Source organism: Malaclemys terrapin, chromosome 5 (assembly GCF_027887155.1).
Source record: "Malaclemys terrapin pileata isolate rMalTer1 chromosome 5, rMalTer1.hap1, whole genome shotgun sequence".
In the NCBI taxonomy this organism is placed as follows: Eukaryota; Metazoa; Chordata; order Testudines; family Emydidae; genus Malaclemys; species Malaclemys terrapin.
The window spans coordinates 4,785,261-4,812,294 of NC_071509.1; the positions used below are offsets into that span (position 1 = coordinate 4,785,261).

The 27,034-nt window shown below is 41.9% G+C and overlaps 1 protein-coding gene across 1 annotated transcript in view; it reads right to left on the minus strand.

Annotated features, from left to right (window-relative positions):
- The window catches only part of EXOC6B (exocyst complex component 6B), a 442,705-nt gene that overhangs the window by 131,968 nt on the left and 283,703 nt on the right, over positions 1-27,034 (minus strand). Inside the window, exons 17-18 of the mRNA XM_054029651.1 lie at positions 26,514-26,648; positions 24,695-24,874 (exon numbers count right to left, since the gene is read on the minus strand). Of these exons, the coding sequence (XP_053885626.1) occupies positions 24,695-24,874; positions 26,514-26,648 (315 nt within the window). The remainder of the gene's footprint in view (positions 1-24,694; positions 24,875-26,513; positions 26,649-27,034) is intronic.

A 27,034-nucleotide genomic window follows, 5' to 3' on the forward strand; every position in this document is an offset into this window, starting at 1 on the left:
AGATAAATGTCTATCAGGGATGGTCTAGACAGTATTTGGTCCTGCCATGCAGGCAGGGGACTGGACTCGATGACCTCTCGAGGTCCCTTCCAGTCCTAGAATCTATGAATCTATGAAAACATTAAATAAGTATGTTTTAATAAAAACGGGGACATAGTTACAGAACAGCTGGTTTTTATGGCAGCTTTCCAAAATTCTACTCCCCTTCCCAAATGGGGACAGAATTTGGTTTTTTTTTTGATGGCTGAGCAAAGTATCATGAGATATTTTCACCACTGGAGTAAGGACAGGCAAGTAGATTTTAATGCCTGTGCTAGTAAGTTTTCCTGACAGTTTTAGAATAATCTGTTTTTAAAATTAATCCATATAATCTTAATATATCTTGCAAGCGACAACCATTGTTGGGTTTCATTCATCTTCTGCAGGGGGATTTTCCTTCTGGTAAGATGCTGGTCCATCCATTATGGAGAAAATACACTATATATGTCTCCTATTGTTTATTGCTGTTCCCAATGTCCATGAGCATTCATTACTCACCTCAAAACAAACAGCTTTATTAAAATTAACATGAAACATGGGAACTGTTTTGTCAGGTAGAGCCAAAGGCTTTTACATTTTATCATGTATTTGTACCATTTTGACACAGTCTGTGATTTAAAGATCACTTGTGCCAATTTCTCATTTCCAAACATAGTGGTAATCACAAAACTATTTCAGTGCTATTTTTCTTCATTATTGAGAACAGTCGCTTGGGTTTTATTATGCCCTGGCAACTCAGCTCTATTTGTTCACAATTTCATTCTAGCTTTAATTGACAGATATAAACAAAGCTGTCAGAAAGGACAGACAGCGGTAAGTCGTACATTGGGGCCAACATTTTGAAACATGAGATCATTTAAAAAATGTAACGTGCGCTCTCGCTCTGTTTTACAAGGAAATCAGGTGTTAAGAGCATTATTCTTTAATGAGAAATACAAATAATAATACTTTGTACCTGTCAGGCCAGATCCAACTGCCATTGAAGTCAGTGGGGCAAGACTGAGCCCTTACAGAACTTTCCACCTGTAATTCTCAAAGTTCTTTACAGAGGAGGGGAAGAGTTCCATTTGACACATGGCGTAACTGAAGCTCCCAGAAGTTGAGAAACTTGCCCAAAGCTACATAGTGAAGTTGCAGGCAGAGCTGGGAACAGAACCTAGGTGTCCTGAATCCCAGAACCATTTTAAGTCCATTAGATGACAAGTCCTCTTCTGTTCTGGATGCTACGAAAGATAACCTTTGAATGTCTGAAAGCCATTATTGAAGTTTTCTCTCTCTATGTAGACGGAAGATGGTGATCTGAACTGCCCTGGGACATTCATCGGGTATTCTGCCATGAAGCTCATCTTGTCAGCTATACCATAGCCATACCACCGTCTACTGTTATCCTATTGCCTACAGTTCTTTAGGAGGCATGTTGGTGGCAGTTCAGTATGTGGTGCTCTTCTTTGTGAGTCGGCATTGAATCCATGCTCCAAGTGTCACGAGAGGCCTGGACCCGAAATGACCTGCAGCCATCTTCTGTATGGACATAGCATAACCCGCAGCCATTTTGTATGTTCAGCCACCATACGTTGGAAATAAAAACTATAGTCGGGAAAATTCAGTCTTGGCTTAGGTAGATAGACGATACCAGTTGAAGCATTACTAACAGGGAGAGATGCAGTAAAGTCACAGATTCATGAGACTGGAAGGGAATAAGGACAAGCTAACTTGAGTTTCTGCAAGTTTCTTACTCGATAGCTGAGTTTCTTGTTAAAAGTTGCTTTTGCTGATAAGTAGAAACTATGAGGTTTTGCTGTTGCTAGAGAAATTGTTTTAGTCCATTAGGGGTTACGATTGGTTAGATTTATTGCATAGTCATGTTTTAAGTATAGGGGTTCTCACAACACATTTTTTGGTGGCCTCAGAGTGCGGCCACTAACTCTTGCTGGTGGCCACTCTGACATTTTTTCCCTAAAATACTTAATTAACGTTAGGAAAAACAAATAAATATGCACATATACATGTCCAAATCATTGACATTTATTTATGTAGGGTTTTTCTGCAGACTCAGTAATAAAAATAATGTACAGTTGTCTCTATTTACTGGACCAATACAGAACAGAAAAACAAAGAAGGTGCTTGCATGTTTTGTTTTTTTTGGGTGATTTTTTTTTTTTTTTAAGACTTGTTAGCTAGTGAGGCTGCTACTGTGAAAAGTGATATTTCACCCAGCAAACTGGGTGACAAATTAAGCCCTGGATAGGGAGGCAGGGAGACCAGGGGCAATGTGGGGGCTGGAGGCGGCAGTGGGGCTTGGGGTGATGGGAGGCTGGGGTGAGCCCAGAGCTGGAGTCTGGGGTCCTGCTGCATGGCTGGGGACTGGAAGAGACAGCAGGGGCCAGGGGTGATGTGCAGGGGGTGAGTCCGGGACTGGATCCCTGGGGCTGGGGGCCGGAGACCGCTGCCGTCCGGCCAGAGCCTGCCACCCACTATGCCAGGGCTTCAGCACTGCCCCTGGGAAGGTGGGGAACTCACACTGCTTGCCTGCTTCTACAGTGTCTGTGGCTCCAGAAGGGGACATGCACCAGCTGACGGCCCTGGGGGAGGGGCCACTGCTTTGCCCCTCCCCCCAATCACCACCCAGGAGGCTGTGGCCACATGAAAAGCTCCTGGTGGCTGCATGTGAGAAACACTGGATAAAGGACTCATTTTAACTATATAATGAGGGTCAAAAGAGAAGCTTGTTGGAACTTAGCTCCAGGACACAGCTCATGACCAAAAGCTGCCAGAATGCTTATATCCTGCACGACCCCGGAGCCCCAGGCAAAATCCAATCCTGACTGGCCATCGGGAGATGTCCATCTGCTTTATTGGGAGTGGCGAGCATTAGATGCTTGGAGTATGTATTCTGTTGATTAATTGATAATAAACATACATTAAGGCAATTTACTGTGTAAAGGCTCTTCCACTGGGAAAAGGTCCCATTAACCCGTCGAGGGTCACTGCACCCAGAGGGGGAGGAAAGGACTCTAAACTTGTGTGGATAACACAAGCTGGCACTAACGGGCACTTGTGGTTGCTGCTATCTTTCATTTAAGATGTAAAATAAAAATATCTTGGCCACTCCTGGACGAAGATCCTGCCACACTTTTCACAAGAGTACTGTCCTGATGTGAAAACTTAGTAATGTCAATTCCAATTCCAGCAACTGGACACACTACGGGCAAAAATCAAGGGAATAAAACTAGCAAATACTATGAAAGTGTAAGGAAACCCAGAAATCCCCTTTAGAGAATTCTTGGCTGTCTTTTGAATGGTATTGGCTAGGAATACCCACCCCATATGAGCCTAAAAACCATACAAGCAAACTGAACTGGGAAGGAGCATGAATGGCTTATAGGTATTTAGGACAATTGCTGTCAACATGCCTACCACGTTGTATGTGTTCTTTTGGCCAGCCGGGCTTACATAATGAAGAGTGGGTGACATGATGTTGCTCTGAGGCAAAAGAGCAAAATCTTGTGCTCAGGTATCTAGTCAATAAGCGGAGTGCAAGGAATTAAGGAGGGAAAGGTAATTTTATTATTACAGCTTGATAGCACAACAGTTTCTTTACTGAACCTTCAAACAAAGATTTTTTGCTGCCCCAAGAGATTTTCTAGCACCATTTCATTTCACAGACACTAACTGAAATCTGAAGAAGAAATAAACACAATAGCCACTGCCAGCAAATTCTCCCTGGCCACTCATTTTTCATGCAGCGGATGCTTGGGGCCAAACACACTGCTGGGGTCAGTGGGCACAACCCCACTGAACTCAGTAGAGCTACCTCCCTAGTCGAGAAAAAGGCCTTTGGTTTCCACAGCCCTGACATCTAAAGATGTTTATTCATTTAAATAAGATTAAATTCCCCACGTAAAAGAGAGCTCATGGTCTTAAAAGGATTTTAAAACATATACAAAGTCAGGTAATTTAGATCCAACATTTTTTGGCTTTGTAAAAATGTAACTATAAATATTTTCTAAATAAAAAAATCAATTAGCCCAGTTATAAACCACCTGAGCTTTAGTGGCTGTTGGACCAAAGATTCCATTTCTCCTCCTCCTCCCCTTTATCCTGGGTAGGACACAACCGTTGGGCTGTAGGAATGACCACACTGGATCAGAGCAGCGCCCAGTTTTCTCCAGTATCCTGTCTCTGACAGTAGCCGGTATCAGCATCAGAGGAAGGTTCAAGAAAACCTTGCCGTTACAGAATAACCTGACCACATTGAAAGCTTTTTTCCTAACCCCAACTTAATTAGACACTGATTAATTATGCCCTGACGTATGGAGGTTAATATCCCCTCCAAAATTCTTGGGGTTTTTAAAATCTGATTGTAAATCTAAAAATTCCTCTTAGCCATATATATGCCCAAAGTAAATGATACAGGATGTTCATGCTTGTGTTTGGAATGCATTCAGTTTAACGTTGTTGGCCATCAACTGCACTAAATGGGTCTTCACCCTAGAAACTTCTAAATGCTGTTTTTCTGCCTCTATTACACCACCTAACACAGGTAGCTCCTTTCACAGATTTTCTAGGGGCTCAAAGTGATGCACAAGTAATATATTTAGCCCAGGGGGAGCAAAGACTCCCTTCTTCCTCTCTCAAGGCTCCCAGCCAGGCACAGGATCAGCAGGCATATGCCATATGCTTGATAGCATGTTTCAATTTCTAGAGGGGAAACCGTTACGTTGACTGCCATGTTCTTCACCAGTCCTCCGATGAGCACTCTGCTAGCCGTCAGTAACTGCACATGCTGCATGAATGATGACAGCATCCGTGCAATGGTATAAGTGCTTTGGAAGAGTATAGGACACTTCAAATAGGATGCCTCTGGTCAGGCAGAATAGCTACAAACTACATCTCTGTCTCGAGCTAACTCACCAGTGGTGCTGCTAGATTTCAGAAGAAGCCACAATATGCCTCCATATCCAGAAGGGCAGGGCAGACCAACGTTTAATTTTTGCATGTAGGCATCCCAGTAGGTGATCTCACAGGCAACTTCCCTGGCGGCTGGGCAGTTGCATGGGTTTAAACAACAGCAGGCTCTGATCCCCATTATCCTCTCCAGGGCAGCTGTCCAATCAGCCTCAGTGTTGGCATATAGGCATTTCATAGGAAATGCTTTTACAATGGAGCCCTTCCAAGCTCGCCAACACTTCCAGGCCAAGAACAATCTTTTTTTAAGTGACAAGGGGGCCGTGCAGGCGGGGGAGATTAAGTATAACCAAGGACATGAGCGCTTTGAATGAAGTATACAGAAAAACTTTGTCTAGATCAAAGTTACCAATAAGTTATTCAATGACTTGACGGAAAGCTGAGGGGACTAATACATTAATAAAGTCTTCCAGGAAAACCACTGTTGTATCAACTGTTTATTCAAACCTTTACAAACTTCATAAAAAATTAACTGAATTTGGGGCAGGGAACCAGAGCCATAGGCGAAAGTTTACAAAATACAATCCTTGAGACGCCTGAATGTCTGCCGGTTTGCCCCTTTTGATTTCAATGCTCGGCATTACTCAGTTACTAAGTGGTTAGTACTCTAAATAAAGTGCTGGTCCTCCTCCCCCCAAATACATCATTGGAGTGGGGTTCATGGGTTTTGGTTTTTAAACTCCAGTAATTATGGCATTTTACTCTTATTTTACAATGAATCGCTCAGTTCATGTCCTTCAGTGCAATCTAGTTCAATGCATGTTTCATAACCATTGTTTCACCTCTGTGGTCTAGATCTACATGACATCTTCTCAAGGGGAAACTCCTGCCCTTTACAGATCTCCCTCCTATCCATGGATGTCACACCCAGTATGGCCAACTGGAAGTCTGCCCATGGATCAGGTGCAAGAACAGAACTCTTCCAGCAGCTGCGCACCACAGAGCCTTCCAGTAGGGTTAACGTGAAACCAGGCAAACCTTCAAGCGTGCAGTTCACAGGCTACCTCCGACAGAGCCTGCAAATCCCTGCTGAGTCAATCATGTTTCAGGAAATCAGGCATGAAATCATCTAATTTCATTTGTATTTCATCCTTGGGCGGTAGATTAAACCCTTAAGAACCCAAGGGGCAGAATAATCACCATGGGGAAGGTCAGCACGGTAACTGCAGAACGTTGGTATTATTCACGGTAGCATATTTGTTTGAAAATAGCAAATATGTTAACAATTAGAGAAGGGGAAAGCTGAAAGGCTGCCTTGTTAATTAAGGAACTTGCTATCAAAGGACTCATTAAAAGCTACTGAAACTGAATGGCTGTTAAAATAAATACCCATTAATCTTAACATGCAATCAAGGAGCATGCTGCCACTACCTACATCACTGCAGAGGAAGGGAAGGGGTTCCTCAGATGCACACCTAACTCTGTTAACAAGCATAAAACCTCTGTGTCAATCATGTAACCTAAAGGCAACACGCCATGGGTTTGAAATGCGAGGGAAGAGAGTTCCATAGGTTGTGTTAAGACTTCTACAATCATGGTGGTTCAAAACTAAGTGTTCCTGACTGGCTAGTAATTTAGCCAAGAAAAGGGCTTGTATAAAATGCTTGTTTATTTTCAAAGTAAAGACTTGGAAGATTTCTCAGAACTGAAAGGCAGCCCAGTAACAACATGCAACAATGAAGACGGAGACAAGGACTTGAAGTGACCTCAGACTTGCCAGTTTGGTCGCTGCCCAACACCTGAATTTCATTAATTTGTAACAAAATGTTAGGGGTGGGACACGATTAAACTGGGGTTTGTATGTCTATACATTAGAGTGCCCTTACTTCCTTAAAGGGGCAAGGCAGTGTTTGTTATACCAGACAGCAGAAGGAGGGTGGATGCCAGTAAGTGAGTGCTGCGTGACTGCACCCGGGTCGCAGCTGAGTCTATAGCGGGCTGGCTGCAGGGCAGCAATGCAACACCAAGTCTTGTCTGTCTAGTTTAACAGGGTCTACCACAGCACCAGTCCCTGCCTGGCAGAGAGCAGCACTGCCTAAAGTAAGTGTTCAAAACCCATGGGGTTTGTTTTCAATCTGAAATGCAAACAAAACTCTTTCCCCATGTACACATCACTCTGCCCCCATCCAGCCACCATGGCTACATCACAAGCAACATTGTGTTCTGAGCAGCACAGGAAACTCACCGGGAAATATCCTGAGCTGTTAATGGTTGATGCAGTGCTTCCTGTTTGCTAGCAGGAAAGAGCTGCTTCTGACCTGACTCTGCAATCTGCCTCTTCCCCTGCCACAACAATCACTTGTATTATTCAGGATTTTTATGAACATAGGACCAAGTATATCTAGACCATTCCTGACAGCAGTTTGTCTAGCATGTTCTTAGAAACCTCTAATGACAGGAACTCCCCAACCTCCCTAGGTAACCTCTTCCAGTGCTTAATTATCCCTATAGTTAGAAAGTTTTTCATATCATCGATCCGAAATCTTCCTTGCTGCCAACTAAGCCCATTGCATCTCATCCTACCTTTGGTGGACATAAAATAAAAAATAAAATAAAATATATAGAGATATACCTATCTCCTAGAACTGGAAGGGACCCTGAAAGGTCATTGAGTTGAGCCCCCTGCCTTCACTAGCAGGACCAAGTACTGATTTTGCCCCAGATCCCTAAGTGGCACCCTCAAGAATTGAACTCACAACCCAGGGTTCAGCAGGCCAATGCTCAAACCACTGAACTATCCCCCCCTGGGAAAACAACTGATCACCAACCTTTTTATAACACCTTTTACATATTTGAAGATTTAAGTCCCCCCTGCCCTCCTTTTCTTCTCTAGACTAAACATGTCCAGTTCTTTTAACCTTTCCTCATAGGTCACCTTTTCCCAACCTCTTACCAATTTTGTTGCTCTCCTCTATATTCTCTCCAAGTTGTCTACTTCTTTCTGAAAGTGTGGTGCCCTGAAGACAATACAGTACTCCAACTGAGACCTCAGAAGTCCTGAGTAGCGCAGGACAATTATTTCCCACGTCTTACATATGACACTCCTGTCATTCTGGGATGTATTAACATTTGCCGCTTTCTGCAACAGCATCAGACTGCTAGCTCGTATTCAATTTGTGATTCACTATAACTCTCAGATCCTTTTCGGCACCACTGCTGCCTAGCCAGTTATTTCCCATGTTGTATGTGTGTATTTGTATAAAGTCCTCTGGGAATTTTAATGATGAATTTCCTGATTTTTGCACAGCTAAATTCTAGATCTTAACACGGTGATAGTCAAACTGCAGTTCTCGAGCCACAAGTGGCTCTTTAATAGATCTCCTGTGGCTCTTGCAGTATGTGATATTAGAACCCTGTGTGATTTAACTATTAACCAGTCTAAGTTATTAACCAATCAGGATGCTTTTACTATGTTATTAACCAATTCAGTTATCAACTTGCACTACGTTATTAACTCATTTGCTGTGAGAATAATAAAAAACACTAAATATTTCCCGTCATTCACACGACTGTGGCTCTTCTGGGTAATGTTGATCACTACCGTGGCTCCTGAACCACTGAGGTCTGAGTATCGCTATCCTAACATAACATTGACGGAATATTTTGTGTTAAATTTCCATGTTTTGCTTTAAGAGTAAGTGATCACATGGTGAAGTAAAAGGCAGTTAAAAAAAAGGGGGGGACCAAAAGAGAGAGAGAGGCTGGTGCATTTATGTCCCTGGGCTAGACAGTCAGATACAGATTTGAAGGTGGCAGCCACTGACTGTAAAGTCAAATCAAACTGTGCAAATGCTGGGGCTCCAAAAATCAGAGTGAAATGCACCTGTGGAATGCTCCGCAGCAGTGGTATTTGCCAGGGTGACAGACAGCAGCAGAAAGGCTGCCAAAACTGCTGAATTCATTCCAATGCCATCTGTTAAAGTGATGAGTATGTGTCTAATGCTGATGGGGCATAAGACAAAAGCTAATTCCTCTGATCTTTAAAGATGGCTCGGGAAAGGCCTAGCAGGTCTCATGACTAAGTTCTGGCGCTCCTAATGACAGTTTCAAATTTTCCATGTTCTGTCAAATGAATCTATCCTGGGACATTCCACCAGGTTGAAAGTTTAATTGAAAAAGTTCTATAACAGCACATTGGAAGATCCATTGTTCTTCATCCTCAATTGTGAGGGGAAAGAAGGTCTAGTAAGCCAGGAGAAAGCTGGGACTGTTTTGCCAGACTGGTCCATCATAACTAGTTCTCCTTTACCTATAAACATGAAGAGAGCTCAAGGTATCATCTGTTACTTTGCTCCTCACTGGTGCTAAAAGTTGCATGGAACAGATTGTTCTGAACATGCAGTTTTCCAATCCTTATAAACTGGTTATTGTTAAACCACGTCTATTAATTGGTCAATAGCAGCTGTGCTCAATGATGGCTAAGGGCAAGATGCTACACGACTGAATTCAATGGGAGCGTTGTCATTAATTCAATAGGTGCAGAACAATGCCCTAAGTTCATAGAAAGTTTGAATGTTTAATTCTTCCCATGTGTAAAGTCTTCGGGGAAGAAATCTCCCCTGAAAGAAACAACCAAGTCCTTTGCTTAGGTATGCCATGGTTGTGTCAACCTTATGGCTTGTGAAAAGAAACTCCTTTGGTTCCAGGACCCCACAGAATTTCAGGACCTGATGACTAAGTCTCTTTCCCCTTCTCAGGGGTTTTGCACTAGTCTCTAAAGGCCTGTATGAAGGCAGAATGAATGAGGATGATACATTCTGTTTTGTTTGTGGATGGGTGATATTTGCCCTTGGATTTAGCCTGCTCACCTTTTTTTCTAGTTGGATTTCAGTGATGGCTACAACGTTCCTCCAAATGGTTTCAAACCTACTTAGAAAAATAGAACCAAGCCTGCTTCTCTGACTCAGATTTATTGGGGTCCTTTTTTGGGAGTGGAGAGGCGGAAGGGATCTTGAGCCCCCATGCTCCTCATCATCCTACATCTAACTGGAGAGGAAGTGGCAGGAAGACCGCCTCCTGGGAAGGACGACAGCCAGGATGCCATTCCTTACCAAGTTACTTGATTACTCACCTAAGAACCTGGATAAGACTCTGGACCTTTCCCTTTAGAGACAGAGAGGGGAGCAATCCTTGATGGCTAAGGACAGTCTGGTTTGTTGACTCCCAAGACCTGGAAAGGACAGTAGATGCCCTGATGGAGGTACCTCCAGAGGAGTTTTAGGTAGTCTGAGAAGAAGCAAACAACAATAACAACAAAGCTGTGCATGCTCTCAGTCTCTTCTCCTGAGGAGCGGGGGTCTGCAGGCAGAGAGTAGTTGTGGCAGAGCACCCTTTATGTGTTCCGGAGAGAAGGTCTCCTGGCAGATGGAGGAAGGTTCACTTCTTGACCACAGACTTGCTTTCTTCACTCTACTGTGCCATGGTGGGGAAGCAAGGAGGCAATAGAGAGATGGAACGGTGCTCCTGTTCTGGAAATAAAGCCTCACACACTTTTATCCGTTAAAGGACAGTAGCATTGCAAAAGGGGTGATGGGGAAATTTTGCTCCTTGCTACCTCAAAACCAGCTTTAAAATTTTAAGTAACATGTAAATAATGACAACACTGAAAAGGGCTTTCTGGACAATTAGCAATTGGTATGTTAAGGCAGGAGTGCTGAATCTCTGCTCTCTTTGTGCCACTGGAGGTAGAGAACCTGGTGCAAGCCCCAAAGGGGAACGGTCGAGCCCTTGAGTCCAATGGACAAATCTGAGCTGTGTTTGGTATTTGCAGGAAGAGAGGTGCAGCCCAAAAGGCTCAGATTAGGGGAACAGGTTGGGACCAAGAAAAGCGGTTACAATCTTCACGTTAGTCTTCTCTGAACAAGGGCTTCCTGTCCCTCTTTGCTCCATCCCAATACTCCTCTACATTTCCGCTAGCAGCTTGACATTTTTTTTTTTAAATCACTCAATTATTCTTGAATCACTGAAGATCAAGATGCCTCCTTCAAGTTGCTTCTGCCTCCAATACCCAGGGTTAGGCTCCTATCTGGAGACCTACCCAGTATGACGTTGGCTTAAACTAAAAAATTTCTTTAGCAGAAATAACTTTCAATCATTATCAACGTAAATCATTATCAACAGGCTCAGTAAAAACCAGTGACCTACAGGCAAACAAACACCTATAAAAGTAAACTACTTGACTATGGTCTCTTTAATTCCATCTCAAAAACATTAGAGGGATGGTTTCAGAGTAACAGCCGTGTTAGTCTGTATCCGCAAAAAGAAGAACAGGAGTACTTGTGGCACCTTAGAGACTAACAAATTTATTAGAGCATAAGCTTTCGTGGACTACAGCCCACTTCTTCGGATGCATCCGAAGAAGTGGGCTGTAGTCCACGAAAGCTTATGCTCTAATAAATTTGTTAGTCTCTAAGGTGCCACAAGTACTCCTGTTCTTTTTATTAGAGGGATGATTTTTTAAAGCAAACACCAGGCATGTAAATTGTGCACCTAGTGTGTGTGTGTGTGTGTGTGTGTAGATATATATCTTCCTACTGTATTTTCCATTGCATGAAAGTGGGTTTTAGCCCACGAAAGCTTATGCTCAAATAAATTTGTTAGTCTCTAAGGTGCCACAAGTACTCCTGTTCTTTTAACTATATCTTGGGAGTTCTAAAACTAGGGACTTTAGTTTAATTGTTTCAGCAGATGAGGATGGATTTAAAATTTAAGATACGGAGCTCATTTTCTCAGGTAAGTGTTGTTCTCCTGACTAGAAGACATGGGACCTGGAAGCGTTCACATCACAACTGGCACTGACTGACACTCTTGATGCAAGTCTCAGCAGAGAAGCTAAGGACTCAGCGAGCCATGGCAACGGAACTCCCTTCTCAAGTGGTGCCTCCAGGACAGGGTTGACACACGCTGCCATGGCAGCATGAAGGAAACTCGCATGGCCTATTCTCCATGCTGTCAACTGGACTGTGGAGAAATAAGGGATTTCCATCTCATGAGCTGTCAATAACACTTTTCCACAGCACTAAATTCTTACACAAACAAAACTTAAGGAAGGAAGGTATTGTGGATAAGGCTCCGGTCTCAGACTCAGGAGACCGGAATTCTATTCCTGGCTCCACCACAGACTCATTACATAGCCTCTATGTGCATCATCCTGCTCACTCATATTACAGAGGGGACACTTACCCTGCTCCACTAAGGAGCTGAGAAACTAAATTCATTCACGTCTGTCAAGTGCTTTGAGATTTTAGGATGAAGGTGCCAGGGAATTATTGGAGAAACACAAAGGTCCAACTGTTGGGGTCTCCAGTCACTTATGACTGAAAAGCATTTCAAATAAAAAAAAACTGCACTGAATGAGTCTGTTTACATACGGAAAGTCTGAGGCCATCTACAAATCTTCTCAATCCCGTTTACACTATGGAAAATATTTAGGAGAGTGAAATCTTCCACTGTTCAAGTAGACTTCCTCTTGTGCTCTAACTGGGTGAGCCTTTCCAAATGGTTTGAAATGAATCAAACCCATTCATACATTCCAAGGCCAGAAGGGACCATTGTGATCTAGTCCGACTCCTGTATCACACAGGTCAGAGAACTTACGCAAATTAATTCCTAGAGCAGATCTTTCAGAAAAACATCCAATTTTGATTTAAACATTGTCAGCGATGGAGAATCTACCACAACCCATGGTAAATTGTTCCAATGGTTAGTTACTCTCACTGTGAAAAATTTACACTTTCTTTCCAGACTGAATTTGTATTGCTTTATCATCCAATCATTGGATCAGGTTATACCTTTTTCAACTAGATTGAAGAGTCTTCTATTATCAATTTTTTGTTCCCCATGTAGGTACTTATGAACCTTAATCAAATCTTCCCTTAACCTTCTCTTTGTTAAGATAAATAGATTGAGCTCCTGAGTTTACCACTATCAGGAAAGTTTTCTAATCCTTTAATCATTCTCGTGGTTCTTCTCTGAACCCTCTCCAATTTATCCACATCCTTCTTGAATTGTGGAAACCAGAACTGGACACAGGATTCCAGCAGTGGTCACACCAATGCCGAATACAGAGGTAAAATAATCTCTCTACTCCTACTTTGGATTCCCGTTTATGCATTCAAGGACTGCATTTGCCCTTCTGGCCACAGCGTTGCACTGGGAGCACTTGTTCAGCCGATTATCCAGCATGGCCCCCAAATCTTTTTCCGAGTCACTGCTTCCCAGGAGACAGTCCCCCATTCTGTAAGTATGATCTAAATTCTTTGTTCCTAGATGTTTACATTTGCATTTAGATAGAAACACCCCCATTGCCCAACCATCATCAGTGAGCACCATTCCAAAATAGAACCAGAAAAACAGAGGACATATTTTCATGATGCTCTTTTGTTCTGTATTTGCTTTGGGAGTAGTATTCTTTCCATTTGAAAAAGGCAGATTTTCCATTAAATATGAAGCAGCTGCCATATTGGAAACAAAACTGATTAAGTGGATTTTTTCCCCTAATGTATACTCAGAGAGCTCAAACCATGTTTATTTTTTAAAAAGTAACCTTTATTACCTTAACTGGCAGACATTTTGCCCTGACAAACCAGCAGGAATATATTATAAAAAAATTGCAACAACTTTACGAAACAATCTTAAACTAAGTATTATGTGAAAGATTGACAGTACACGATAATGACGTTCTGTATCCACCCACGCAGCAGCTACGTTATGTGAAGTGGCACAAGCTTCCCCATACATTACCCCTGTCAATGTGACTAGTTCAATCTCCATGTGTATTTAGACTTCTGACTATTTGCTGAGATTGTCAGAAAGTGGGCAACATGGTTTTGTGATGAGCACACGTCTATTAGGAATGGGACTGAGACCTGACTTACGTCACTGATGGAGGCCAGACTCAAAATAGTGACTTAGAAGCCAAAAAGCACAGTATCCCCTTTCCAATCCTGTGAGCCATCAACTCCCACTTGACAGAATTTCCTTTCTGAACAGGGTTAGGAGAACTGGTTATAAAGGATCAGTGAACAATATGGCCGGCACATAACATTTAGACCAGGGGTCGGCAACCTTTCAGAAGTGGTGTGCCGAGTCTTCATTTATTCACTCTAATTTAAGGTTTCGCGTGCCAGTAATATATTTTAACCTTTTTAGAAGGTCTCTTTCTATAAGTCTATAATATATAACTAAACTATTGTTGTATGTAAAGTAAATAAAGTTTCAAAATGTTTAAGAAGCTTCATTTAAAATTAAATTAAAATGCAGAGCCCCCTGGACTGGTGGCCAGGACCTGTGTCACTGAAAATCAGCTCGCATGCCGCCTTCGGCACCGGTGCCATAGGTTGCCTACCCCTGATTTGGACTCGTGTTACATTTTTTATAAGAAACAAATATGTAAATTCCAACACAGTTTAAAACATGTAAAAGTTACACTGGTAAGTGTGGAGGCGAAAATATTTGGCTTGGAATTTTGCTTGATTCACTCCACTTATTACCACTCACAAAATACAATGACAAAGGTCCTCCTAAGTTTGAGAATCAAGCTAAAACCACGTAAGCACCTTGCTTGCCCTCTATTATGTCTAATCTGGACTGTAAGGTCTCTGAATAGACTTTTGTTAAAAGCTATGCTCATTTACACTGCTCCATAAATAATCATTAATCACAGTCATTTCTATAGTGCTGACTATTACAGTATTTGATCACTCAGATTGTTGTTGAAAAGAATAAATTAAAATAGCATGAATAACAACTCTTAGTGCAATTTCTGTGACAGTACTGTGAAAAGGGATTCCAGAAACACCAACGAGAAATCTATTACATTTGAAGATCTTGCTCCTTCCTCTAAGGCAGATTGGGCTGCTCCTGTGGTTACATGTAGCAAGATAGGTAGGGCTTTTGAAGCAGATGTGGTGTTAATCAGCATTCCTTTTCACATGCACAAGGGCAGTCTTAGGAGATTTAATGTGGCCAGTGCATGAAATAAGAGAGAAGCGTATAATTGCAAAGTCTATTGTTTCACTTAAATTTGAGCCTAAAGGGAAAACACTTCAACTCCCATTAAGGCTTTTGGAAGCTGTGCACTGGAAATCTGGTGCAGGAAACAAGCCTGTTTGAATCCCTTACCTCTGGAGATGGGCTTTCTATTGCTAATTTCAATGTTTCATACGCCTGGTTTTTCTATTGCAAAACTCTAAGTATATCATAGTAATTTTTAAAAACCAAGTCTGTGAAGTGAACCCAAAGCCAAACATAGCCAGTGTAACTAAACAAGTGACATCTAGGTGAATATGAACATGCCAGTTTAAAGGATTTATGGCACAGGGTATTTTGGCTTCACTTACTTTTCGAAGTACTGAGAGCACACAAGAAACCATGTAATTATAAGATAACTCTTTTTACCCAGCCTCTAGTTAACCAGCACTCCCCAGGTTAACCAAAGGTCAGTCTTGTCCCTGGATAACAACATACCCCAAACATTACTGCCTTTCTTATACTCATTCTTCTAAAGGTTTTGGATTTCAAAAACCCTTTATAAGGACAGGCAAGTACCAGTAACACATGGACATCAAAGCAAAACAGGTGAGGCAGCCCAGCCCAGCAGGGAACAACCATGTAAGTGATCCTGTTCCCGTTCACAATCTCAATCTCCCAGGTCTGGCTGGGCTTCAGGGGCAATATGTTCAAACTCATGGGAGGTTTGGTCCTGCACCCATTCACCCCAATGACAGTTTTCGCATTGACTGGAACAGGAGAAGAATCAAGCCGGGGGAGGGAGACACACAGAAGACTGCATGGATGGTATTTCAGAAACTTTGCATTGTCTCATCTTCACTAAAATGTAGCCATGTTTGTCTGTGTGTCCCAGACAAGTTACAAATAACCTCTAATTTTCATCTTTTTTTCTGTACACAAACGTGCTATAGACATGTTATGGAAACCACAGCGTAAACCTAGCTAGTACCTAGGTTAAAATATGGTTTCCTCTGTCTATCCAGACGGGCAAGAGGAAACCTTGTTATTTGGGATGACTATTGTCCACAGCCACCTTTAAACCCGGTTTCAGGATCTTTGAAATGCTGCAACATTGCGCTATCAGATTTTATTTTAAAATAATTCATTTTAAAAATGCACGCTGCGATTAGTGATCTGCTCGATCTATTAGTTCAAACTACCTACAGAACAAAAAATTAGAGGGTTACAGGGAAAAAAAAAAATCTGTGGCAGTTAAAAACAAATCAACTCAAAACAGTTTAGTAAAGCCCTACCGTAGGAAGGCACTCCTTCACTCCTCACGCATTGCAGGGGACTTACAAAGATTATTTTTCACCGATTTAGCTTAATGACACTAACGCACCCCTCTCCACAGGAAGCTGGCTCCATAGCGGTCTAAGCCCTGGATTACATTTAAAGAAAAAAATACGTCTGGCTTCTGAATAGTGGAAGTCCTGAAAAGTCAGAAGCTGGACTTCTTGTCCCTTAAAGCGCACGGAGGATAACCCCAGGGCTGGATCAAAACCAAGACAATAACCAGCACTGCTTCATTAAATCTCATAGGCGGGGAGAGAGTGCTGTCATCACAGAGGCACCCCTCTCCTGCGGAGGCAGAGTATGCAGTGGCCGTAGCACTCAGAGTCCCTGCTAATGCAAAGGATGAGGGACTGGGATCAGGAATTGAGCCATCGCTTTGATGGACTCTCGTCTCAAACTGCTTTAACAAACCACTTTCTTTTCAGAAGTTGGCCTTGATTTGAAAGCTACACGCTGACTTAGGAACCCCCAGGTGTTTGAAGGCTGAAAGCACTCGAGACATAGCTATGCTCAGTTTCCAGGAAAGGGGGTATATGTGCACCCAACTGCATCATGAAATGTCAATACTACTGTCACAGCCAACAGGCAGCTTTAATAAAGAGCATGGGTTAAATGCAGAAGCTTACAGTTGGGGTAAATACTACAGCGTAATGTGTACTATCTTACACCAAAGAACCCGAGTAGAGCAGAATTGTGTCTACAGTAATGAGGTGCACTTGTTAACACGTGCCTTGGCTTGCAAAAGTTGGAACAGAAAACAACAAGGTAGCCAGGATGTATTTTGTTTGTGATCTATCCATGAAAATGTCTTAGTTTTTCTACTGAACATGTAAACAAGCATAAATGACAACAATTAGAGGCATCCATTGAACCAGAATGCAGATCCTGGAGATCTGCTTTGCTTTCTTTGTGCTAATTGCCCTAATCCAAATAAGCATGATCGTAACATCAAGAGCCTGCACTGCTCACTGAGAAAATATTCCAGAATTATAAGCAGAGGGGAAGGTTTAGTAGTCTAAAGCATCAGGTTGGGAATATCTAGACTCTGTGGAACCATAAGTTCAAAACCCAGCAGGGTCAACTCCGCCGGTCAGCTGTGTGAGGTAGACACAGACTGAGAAACATGCAGATTACAGCGTACGTGGGAGAGGGTTTTTCCAATAAGATATTAAAAACAAAGGCCAAGTCTGCTAAGTGGAGATTAAAGACCCCATGGTACTTTTCGTCATAGGAATTTGCCCCAATTTCTTTGGCTAAATGACCCCTCTCCCATTATCGAGAAGGGGGTAGCAGGCAATAAGTGCACTGCATTTCAATAGCATTATGTATATATATTGATAAGTTTATGGAGGGGATGGTATGATGGGATAGCCTAATTTTGGCAATTAATTGATCTTTGACTATTAGTGGTAAATATGCCCAATGGCCTGTGATGGGATGTTAGATGGGTGGGATCTGAGTTACTACAGAGAATTCTTTCCTGGGTGTCTGGCTGGTGAGTCTTGCCCACATGCTCAGGGTTTAGCTGATCGCCAGATTTGGGGTCGGGAAGGAATTTTCCTCCCGGGCAGATTGACAGAGGACCTGGGAGGTTTTCACCTTCCTCTGCAGCGTGGGGCACAGGTCACTTGCTGGAGGATTCTCTGCACCTTGAAGTCTTTAAACCACAATTTGAGGACTTCGATAGCTCAGACATAGGTCAGGGGTTTGATACAGGAGTGGGTGGGTGAGATTCTGTGGCCTGCGTCGTGCAGGAGGTCAGACTAGATGATCATAACGGTCCCTTCTGACCTTAAAGTCTATGAGTCTATGATATTATTTATGATGTACTGGAATAAAAGGCAGTATTTAAATGTAGATCTTCTTCGTTAGTTCAACAATTTGGGACGGGTTCATCTTTCGTGAGGTTGCTGCAACCCTGCCACGTGGTGCCAGTATACTGCACTGCCTCAGCCTGTCATACTGGGGATATCAGCCCAGGAGAAAGCTTGGTCCTTGCTCTCTGAGCAGTGCTAGTGGGCTCTGGAGGAGGTCCTAGGCAGCACTCCATGGCTAAGAGGGCTGCTGCGGCCTTTGAAGCAGGTAAGGGATCCTGGCAGACTAGGTTTATGTGAGAGTTTGCACTAGAGTATTCTTTCTAAAAAGATGCTGTGTCAATGCTACACTTATTGACCCGAGAGCGCCTTGTATGTCAGGAAACCTGTTTCTTCACTGTGCTCCTACACGCTCTATTTATTCACTTTCTATTGATAAATGGAGGAAAATGCGTACATTCTGGCAGCAGTGAAAGGGTTAAACGTCTACTCCGAAACACTAAGATTTAGGTTGCTTTTCTTCACCCCTCCCAGAATACAGACCTTTTCTGGTTCAAATAACCCTCTAATATTTGAACTGCGAGCAGAACATACTGAATGCAAACAACACACAGTCATACTCACCGACATTGTAGAATGGACATCTACATCCCCCTACAGAGGACAACACAGGGAATTTAAATCAAATGCATAAGAGAGCAAAGTAACAGTGTGAATGGTAGTCAGGTGGGAGCAGTTCAGGAGTACGGTGATCATCTCCTACAACAAAGCTTACTCTTTAAACAAGACTCTCACTAAAGCTGTCACTTCAAGAACTTGACAGCATATTAAAGAACTGCACACACATTTAAATTGACACCCTTATCTCAGCATCTCACGATGATCTCAGTAATAAGCTACAATATAATGAAGTTTTTAGTGCTCATATTCTGTTTTCATGCCAGATATTTTCCACCAGGACAACATAAGATGAGCATCTTCCTTGACCAAAGCAGTAAAGGCTATGCTTACAATTTGTCCTGTATTTACTTCCATGCACTGTTTTCCTTCTTTCAATACGTGATGGAGGAAATGTTTCATCTACTAAAGCAACATAGGAAACCATTTTCTTTACAAGAAAAATCTACCTCTCTTTTAAAGTTCTCGCTACAAAACATGTGAACTGCTAGGATGACGGCGTTTATTTGCAACTGCAAAGAGATGTCGATACAGCTAATGGGGCACTGGACAAAGCATCCCATGCAAAGAATCCATAGAGTTTACACAGTTACAGCTGAAATCTGTGTTCACCATCTGGCAAAAATAAACGCACAGGAAAAGACTCCCTGTGCAAAGAGTTCGTGCTGAATTGCTTGAGACTGGAGAGGTTACAGTTGTAGGATTGCTGAAAGATTACTTCCCTTTCCCAGGTCACTGTCACCTCTTGGCCTCAGCCGATTACCTTCCAAAGGAGGTTATCAAGATACAAGACTAACAGAGGATTAAAGGAAATTTAAAATAAAAACAAAACACACCCCTTTCCCCAACTCCCCTCCCCGCCCCCTAGCAAAAAAACATCCTTGCTTTGTTAACCTGACAGCTCATTGTAGGTGTTGACACAACCCTCCATCTTTGAAAGGCTTAAAGTCAACAAATCAGTGTGTTTGGAGTAGCCTTGTCAATGCGATTTACATTAGCTTGTCTAACAAGAAATAAAAACAACCATCAGCCATCTTGGACAAAAGGCTTTTTCGTTCATTCTCTTTAAAGCGTTTTGCACAAAATATGAATCTATTTAAACTGTGGCCCTGTGCTCTCTAAAGAGCAGGGAAGCCACCTTTTTCTTTTAGCAAAGCATTTTATTTAAACTTTTACAGAAGGCGAGTACACTACCTTACCAACAGTGAGGCAGGCAGCATATGGTAAGTTACTTGCACTTGGTAATTCGGAAAGGAAAGGGCCTCAGGGCCAAACGTTCGCTGTGCTTTTTATTTCCAATAACGTATTATTTGTTTTGAGCTGTTTAGTGCACTTAGCAGACCATTTTTAAATTGTGGCTCTAAACCACCATGAAAGTTCTGTGCTGTGGTGTTATGTGCCAGAGTCTCGATGGCTTAACCATGAACTCTTCACCCTGCAACATGTGCTAGAGACATGCTGGTGGGTCCTGGCTCCAATTTGCAGCCCTGCATTTGCCATCTTCCCAAACTAGCAGAAAGTTAGGAAGAAATGCAAATATGTCCTTCCCTACACAGCCCTGTCCGTCCTAGCCATCAATACACTAATCAATGCTATAAAAATTCATATCTAAAGCCAAAATGCTGTCAAAGGATGAGAGCAAGAAACCTAAGAGAACCCAGGGAATTCAGAATTTAAGGAAATTGCCATTTTCCTTAGAAATACCTGCTGCTCTCACCCAATCTTGAGAGATGATGACTCAGTAGAAACTACAATAGACACTTCCCTCCCATTATCCCCTATGAAGTCCAAGCTGACACTGTAGAATTGAAACTGGAAAATACAACTCCCATTTGATTGTATGAGAACAAAGGAGACTTTCAAAGTTCTTTTTAAATTCTACTAACTTGTAATACTTTGGGTCAATATTAAAATTTTACAACTTACAACTATCGTGAAAGTTTAGGGTCTCTTGTGGATTCAAATCGGAATTGCATGACCAAAGCCCAGCTCTCAGACCAAAATTTACCCTGCGTATTGTTCAGAGTTACCACTTTAATTTTTTCAGCAAACTTGGGGCACCCAGGTTCTGCAAGTAAATCTGATCTGCTGGATACTTAGAGCCCTGACTCTGCAGGGACTTCTATACACAGGAACAGTCCTATTTAAGACAACGGAACTACTCACATGCATGAAGTTAAGCAAGTAAATAGGTCTTTGCAGGACCAGGGCTTTGTCTCAAGGTTATACTTCAGGTCTGGTCCTTTTTGTATAGCCTTGGCAAAATTCTGCATGCCCAGGGTGAATTTCTTTGATCAGCAAGCAAAACATTACACACTTTTATTTAGGATCATCATGATGAAAGGCAGGCAAGTTGCTTTTGAGTGTGGGCTGGTAAATTTTCATGACAATTTTCAAGGCTACTTTAATGCTTACCATTTAACCTGTCTCTTACTATTAGTCATTTCCAGAGACTTATGTTGATTTTTCTTCTAGTGAATTTGAAAAGTTAAAAAAATTGGTGGAGAATATTGGTGATATTTTTAATTGTGTGAATTCAGTAACTGTGAAAGGTGCCTGATCAACAACTCTGGGAAACAAAGTAACCACAGAACAGGAGCAAGATGGCCAGGGAAAGGGGGCTCTTCCCTCAACATGTCTCAACCCTGTTTTGCAGGGCCATTTCTAGCAGTAAGAGGATAGTTCACTCTCCATGGCCCACTCAATCTTTTACCTCTTATTAAACAGCTAAAAGTGTGCAGTCATGGTGGTAATTTGGGGGGAAGGAGGGAAATCGAGACTGCAAACTCTCTTCACACAATGCACCAACACTCATCCCATGCAGGGCCGGCTCCAGGCACCAGCACAGTAAGCAGGTGCTTCGGGCGGCCAATGGAAAGGGGTGGCATGTCTGGCTCTTCGGCGGCAATTCGGCAGCGGGTCCCTCAGTCCCTCTCAGAGGGAAGGACCTACCACCAAATTGCCACCGAAGAATGAAGCGACAGCGGTACAGCTGCCACCAAAGCGCCGCCAATCGCGGCTTTTTTGTTTGTTTTTTTACGCAGCTTGGGGCGGCAAAAACGCTGGAGCCGGCCTTGATCCCATGGTAGTAATACTCAGTTATTAATGACTTGGTCTGGATTCAAACCAACAAGCTAGAGGTGAAAGGCTCTATTATTCCTTTAGCAATACTCTCATATATACCTATAATTCATCTTTTTTATTTAGTAGTTTTCTCTTTCATCCATATTCTTCTACAAAGTACATACTGCTTTTGTATTGCTTCTACGTACTGCTTTTATATTGTTAGACTTGGGATTTCTTTTGTGCATAAGGGTTGACGTTTTATTTGAAAACAATAAAAAATACACTTAGAAACAAAGCAAAATTATGGGATCAACCAGGAAAACCCAACAAGAATGGGAGAGAAAAGAGAGACTTAAGTGTATTTAAGGATTTAAAAAAAACAAACAAACCAGGATGTATACAATGTCACATTTCTCCCTGACTAACATAGGCTACAAGTCACAGAGGAACCCTTGAACAACTTAGAATGAGGGCACATTCACACTGTTCTTGTAAAGAACATAGCTTTGAAATATTAAAAATTCCACACCCACCTCCCTCTACAAACTATTTAAGCTAGATGTGCAGCATTACAAATCACACTTTTAGATCTGATTAACTATCTCCCATACTTCCATAGGGCGGCTGTGAGGATTCGTTTTTGTATGATGCTTTGAGGATAAGGTGCTACATATGTGCTGGCTCAATGCTGTTAACTTGTTACTTGGCATCCTTACTATTAGGAAAGGCAGAGTGACTTTTTAAGCAGTTGGGTAGTTTTCCATATCTTAGCTTGATAGAGAGGTTGCTTCTACCCTCCTCAATCTTTTTTTGGAGTAAGCAGATTCCCTCCCTATTCCCAAAACAATTTTGATTAATTTGAAAAGGAAACAATGTTTTAAGGAAGATAAATCACCCCAGGTCCATCTCATAAATCACTATGGGCATGTCTTTCCTTCTTCACAGCCCCACGTTAGCCATGCTTAATGCTTCAGTGAAAAGATACCCTGTCAATCAGGTCTACAGCAAGACAACACAGAAGCTGAGGATGAACAAAGAGGGAGTTTCTCTTCTTACTGGAGGAGGCGTGTGTGAAAGGGTTGAAGGGGAAGGGGTATGGTGCAATGATTTTGTGGGCACTTAAGTATTTAATTTCCCAAATAAATATTCATTTGGATTCCTACAAAAACATGCCTCTTTTTTCATCCCAGGTGCTCATGCATTAAAAACACCAATAAAGCATCCAGGATAAACTGAGAAAGTATGAATTCTTCTTACTTTTTACTGTACCATCTCTACCTAGCAAAAACTTACTACTAAATTACTCCGCAAGTTCAAGCAGTAGAGGTGTGTGCTATGGGGCTGAAGGTCCAGATTCAAAACCTGATGACAACCCATGGTAGAGGTCACTGTAGTTATATCCAGATCCCTAGTAAGACAACATCTAGTAGTTAAAGAAACCAATCTTTGGAGCCAGCAATCCCCAAATTCTAAGCCTGGCTCTGACACAAGTCCCTGTCTGGCCACTGACATGTCACTTCCCTATCTGCGCTGCAATATGGGATGGAGTCATTTTGAAAACATAGGTGACCCAAAAGGAAGAGATGGGTGAAAACGCTGCAATCTCTCTCCACCACAGCCCAATCTCTCCCGCAAAAGTTAGTTGCGATGCTTAACATTCCCCCTTCTCACCTCATTCACAGTGGTGTCTTCAAATCTGATTAACTGGAACAAATCCTTCTCACCATGCCTCTGGCTGTTTCTCCATCCTTAGGAATCAGAACTAATTCCTTTCCAGCTGTCAAATCTTCTAGACACCACAACAAGGACCCTTATGGGATCCAAGATGCCGTAGGCGGAGGATTTCAAAAAGGTACCACTAAGGCTTTGGCTTTAATATTGGCTAAATGACACTGATGAGTGGTCTAAAACCTTTGTAGTAGATCAGTGAGAGAGATGAACAAGCAGGATGAAGCTAAGACAGACAGAACTACAAATGCTTAAGAGTCGGTCTTTTTAGTCTATATCACAGCTGATGAAATTTAACAAACTATGCGCCCAAATGCCACTGAGTTGGGCAGCTACCAGAGTGAATGATAAGTAGTAAAATGAAAGAGTGAAAAGCTGTAACCACATGTAATAGAAATACATTTTTCAATGGTTTTGACATTTCAAAGTTCTACTGATGGAAAATATTAACAGGGACAAATCCATAGGACCCAAAATAAATTTTAACAAGAAAGGAGTTATTTGTGGATAAGTGAAAATGCCTGATTATTAAGTTTACTTTACTATATAGGATATTATACTCTAGCAGAATTCAATGGATAACGGGATGTTTTCTCTAGAAATAAGTAAATGCAGGTGTATTGTAAACAGAGAAAAAGCTACTCTCGTCTATTCGATGCAGAGCTATATTTTGAACTGGTGACATTATGAGCACATTGTTACAAAATATGCAACTGAAAAACTCAAAGGCAAAATATATTCTCAAACGTGGTACCTTTTCTAAAATAGTCACTTAACACTGATTAAAATAAAACTATACCCCAGTTATTTAAAATCAAATTTAAACAGAGTACCTCATTAATTATATCCCTTACCGTATTTTTTAAATCAACAGCTCTGTATTTTTCTCTCAGGCTTTAAGAAGTGGTTTTGGGAGCTCCCTGAGGGAGCCTGACTTCTGATAACACTTGAAATGCCTTATTTGAAAAATCAGTTCTGTTCATGACAACAGCACAATGCATCATTTCCACTACACTTCAGAGGTAAAGTTCTACAGTGGCATCAGAACCCCCAGGCACTCCCAGTTTTCAAAGAAAGAGACCACTGTCACTTACAGGTAGGTGTGTGAACACAGCAAAGGTGCTGCGCAGGAAAGCAATGAGATCTACCAGGTAATCGCTGGCTTTGCTGCCCGGTTCAGCGGCCATCCAGTCGTAATCTGCCAGCTGCAAAAACTGGTCTATCTTCTGGTTCAGATTAGTGTAAATCTCTTCCTCTGCAGCATGGCGGGCATCCTGGGAAACAAGAGAAGACTCCTTACAATGAGATGGGGATGAAATTGGCCCACTTAGTGTACAGAGCATGCAGTGCTGTGCACCGGTTCAACTCACTCTACATTAGTAAGGTAACAAGATGTGGTGTCACATTCATGGTTTGTTCTTCATTGGCTTCCCTTTTTTGTCCTACATGCTGTGTAGATCTTCCTTTTTTCTACCAGTCTAGCTGATAATGTTTTTGCATTCTCCCATTAGTGGCTCTGTTCCCTTTTCTAACTGGGTAACAATGCTATTTACTTGCAAGTCAAAGCAGGAATGTGGGCTTGATTTCAGCCTCTGAAGTGCACAGAAAAATAGTAATTTCTGAATACACCACATAGTCCTTCCAGTTATTACCTGCATCTAGCAAGAGGTTTCTATCCACAAGGAAATATTATTCTGGGACAGCCATGTAGAGAAATGCATTAGCAGAACTTATGCTCAGTAGTTATACCTAGGTTATTTATACTGAATGTTGGTCTGGATGAGAACTGGTTCAAAGTTCAGCTCTGGAACAGGCTTCCAAGAGAAGTTATGGAATCCCCATCATTGGAGGTTTTTAAGAACAGGTTGGACAAACACCTGTCAGGGACGGTTGAAGTTTATTTGGTCCTGTCTCAGCGGAGGGGGCTGGACTCAATGACTTCCCAGGGTCCCTTTCAGCCTGACATTTCTATGATTTCTATGATGGCTACAGTCTTCTTATAGCCTAAAAATTACAAGTGTGTAAACTTATGGCCAAGAGAGCTGTCAAGCAAACAACTGCTCTCAAGCATAAATGCAGAAAGCTGGGATCTAAGAGAATGTTGGCTTGAAATTCGGTGGACATGGTCAAATGAGCTCAGCTGCGTCCATGGCTGACATACTGTAGGAAAGCCAAACCCAGCAGTGTTCTCCAGACTGCCGCTGCTTTCCAGTATGAATGAAAAAACGGCAATGATGTTTTTCCAGCATCCTGTCTTCCCTGTACTACTACCCTATTGATATTAGTTCACCGTTTCACAGAGAAAGTCCAGGCCTGGGTGCTTTGCTCTTTGGGAAAAGTCACTTATCTGTAATTTGTGTTCTCAAAAGTTAACCCATCCATGTATTTTTGGTGAGGTAGTATACCATTTGCTTGTCTGAGGGACTGTTCGCTAGGGGCACTAGGGGCTGATAAAATGCCTTAATAGTGGCAAACACTTGTTGATGATTTAGTTTGGCAGCTTTAGAATGCTACGGCAAAAAGAAATTTGTGTAGGTCACATGCACTGGGTGCACAAAGTGAGGAAAAACTCCAGCCTACCTTTTGGAACGTTATATAGGTGACTAATCTGGAAGTGACTCATTTGTTATTGTTTTCCTTGCTGCTTTGTTACTGTAGGGTTGATGATAAATACTAAATTGCTGACGACGGGCTTTTTTGTTTTTAAAGAAAGCAGTATTCAAATAATTTGAAAAACAACACATATTGAAAGGATTGCACAGATTTTATAAAATGATTAAAAAGATTAGTGTGGATGTTTCCAAACACATTTCACAGCACAAGATTATTTGTGGAGCATGCACAACTCACAAATGGTGTATCTACAGTCAGACATAATCCACAAAACACCCCAGGTTACTATGATTTTCTCACCTTGAAGGTGGTAGTGCCATAGAGTTTGGTAGTATGGACAGTCTCTGGGAGTACGTTGGTGATATTGGTTATGAATTCTTCTAGGAACTTGCAGGATTTCTCCAAATGGGTCGTATTTATAATAATCTGCACAAGCTGGGAAGGCAAGGAGATGTGTCAGGTGTGGCTTGTGTTTTTAAAGTAAGGGGTATGTCGGATTAATGGATGCCATAACCAGGGTGACCTGTAGTCATGCTGACACTGCACAAACATACTGTATCCCGCTAAAGGCTAAAAAAATATTGTCCTGTTTTAACATATGAAATTTAAATAAAAGCTCACACTTGAGAAAGTAATTTAGCATGACTTTTGCTAATACCACGAAAGACTATAATGAATTTTATAAACTCATTGTTCATTTTAGTACCGTTCAAATACTATTAAAATACAAAGGGTTACAGAAGATAACATATTTCTGGTCTGACATGGGATCTGTTAATAAACCCTAAATACCCTGTATTCTTGAGCGATAGCTCACAAAA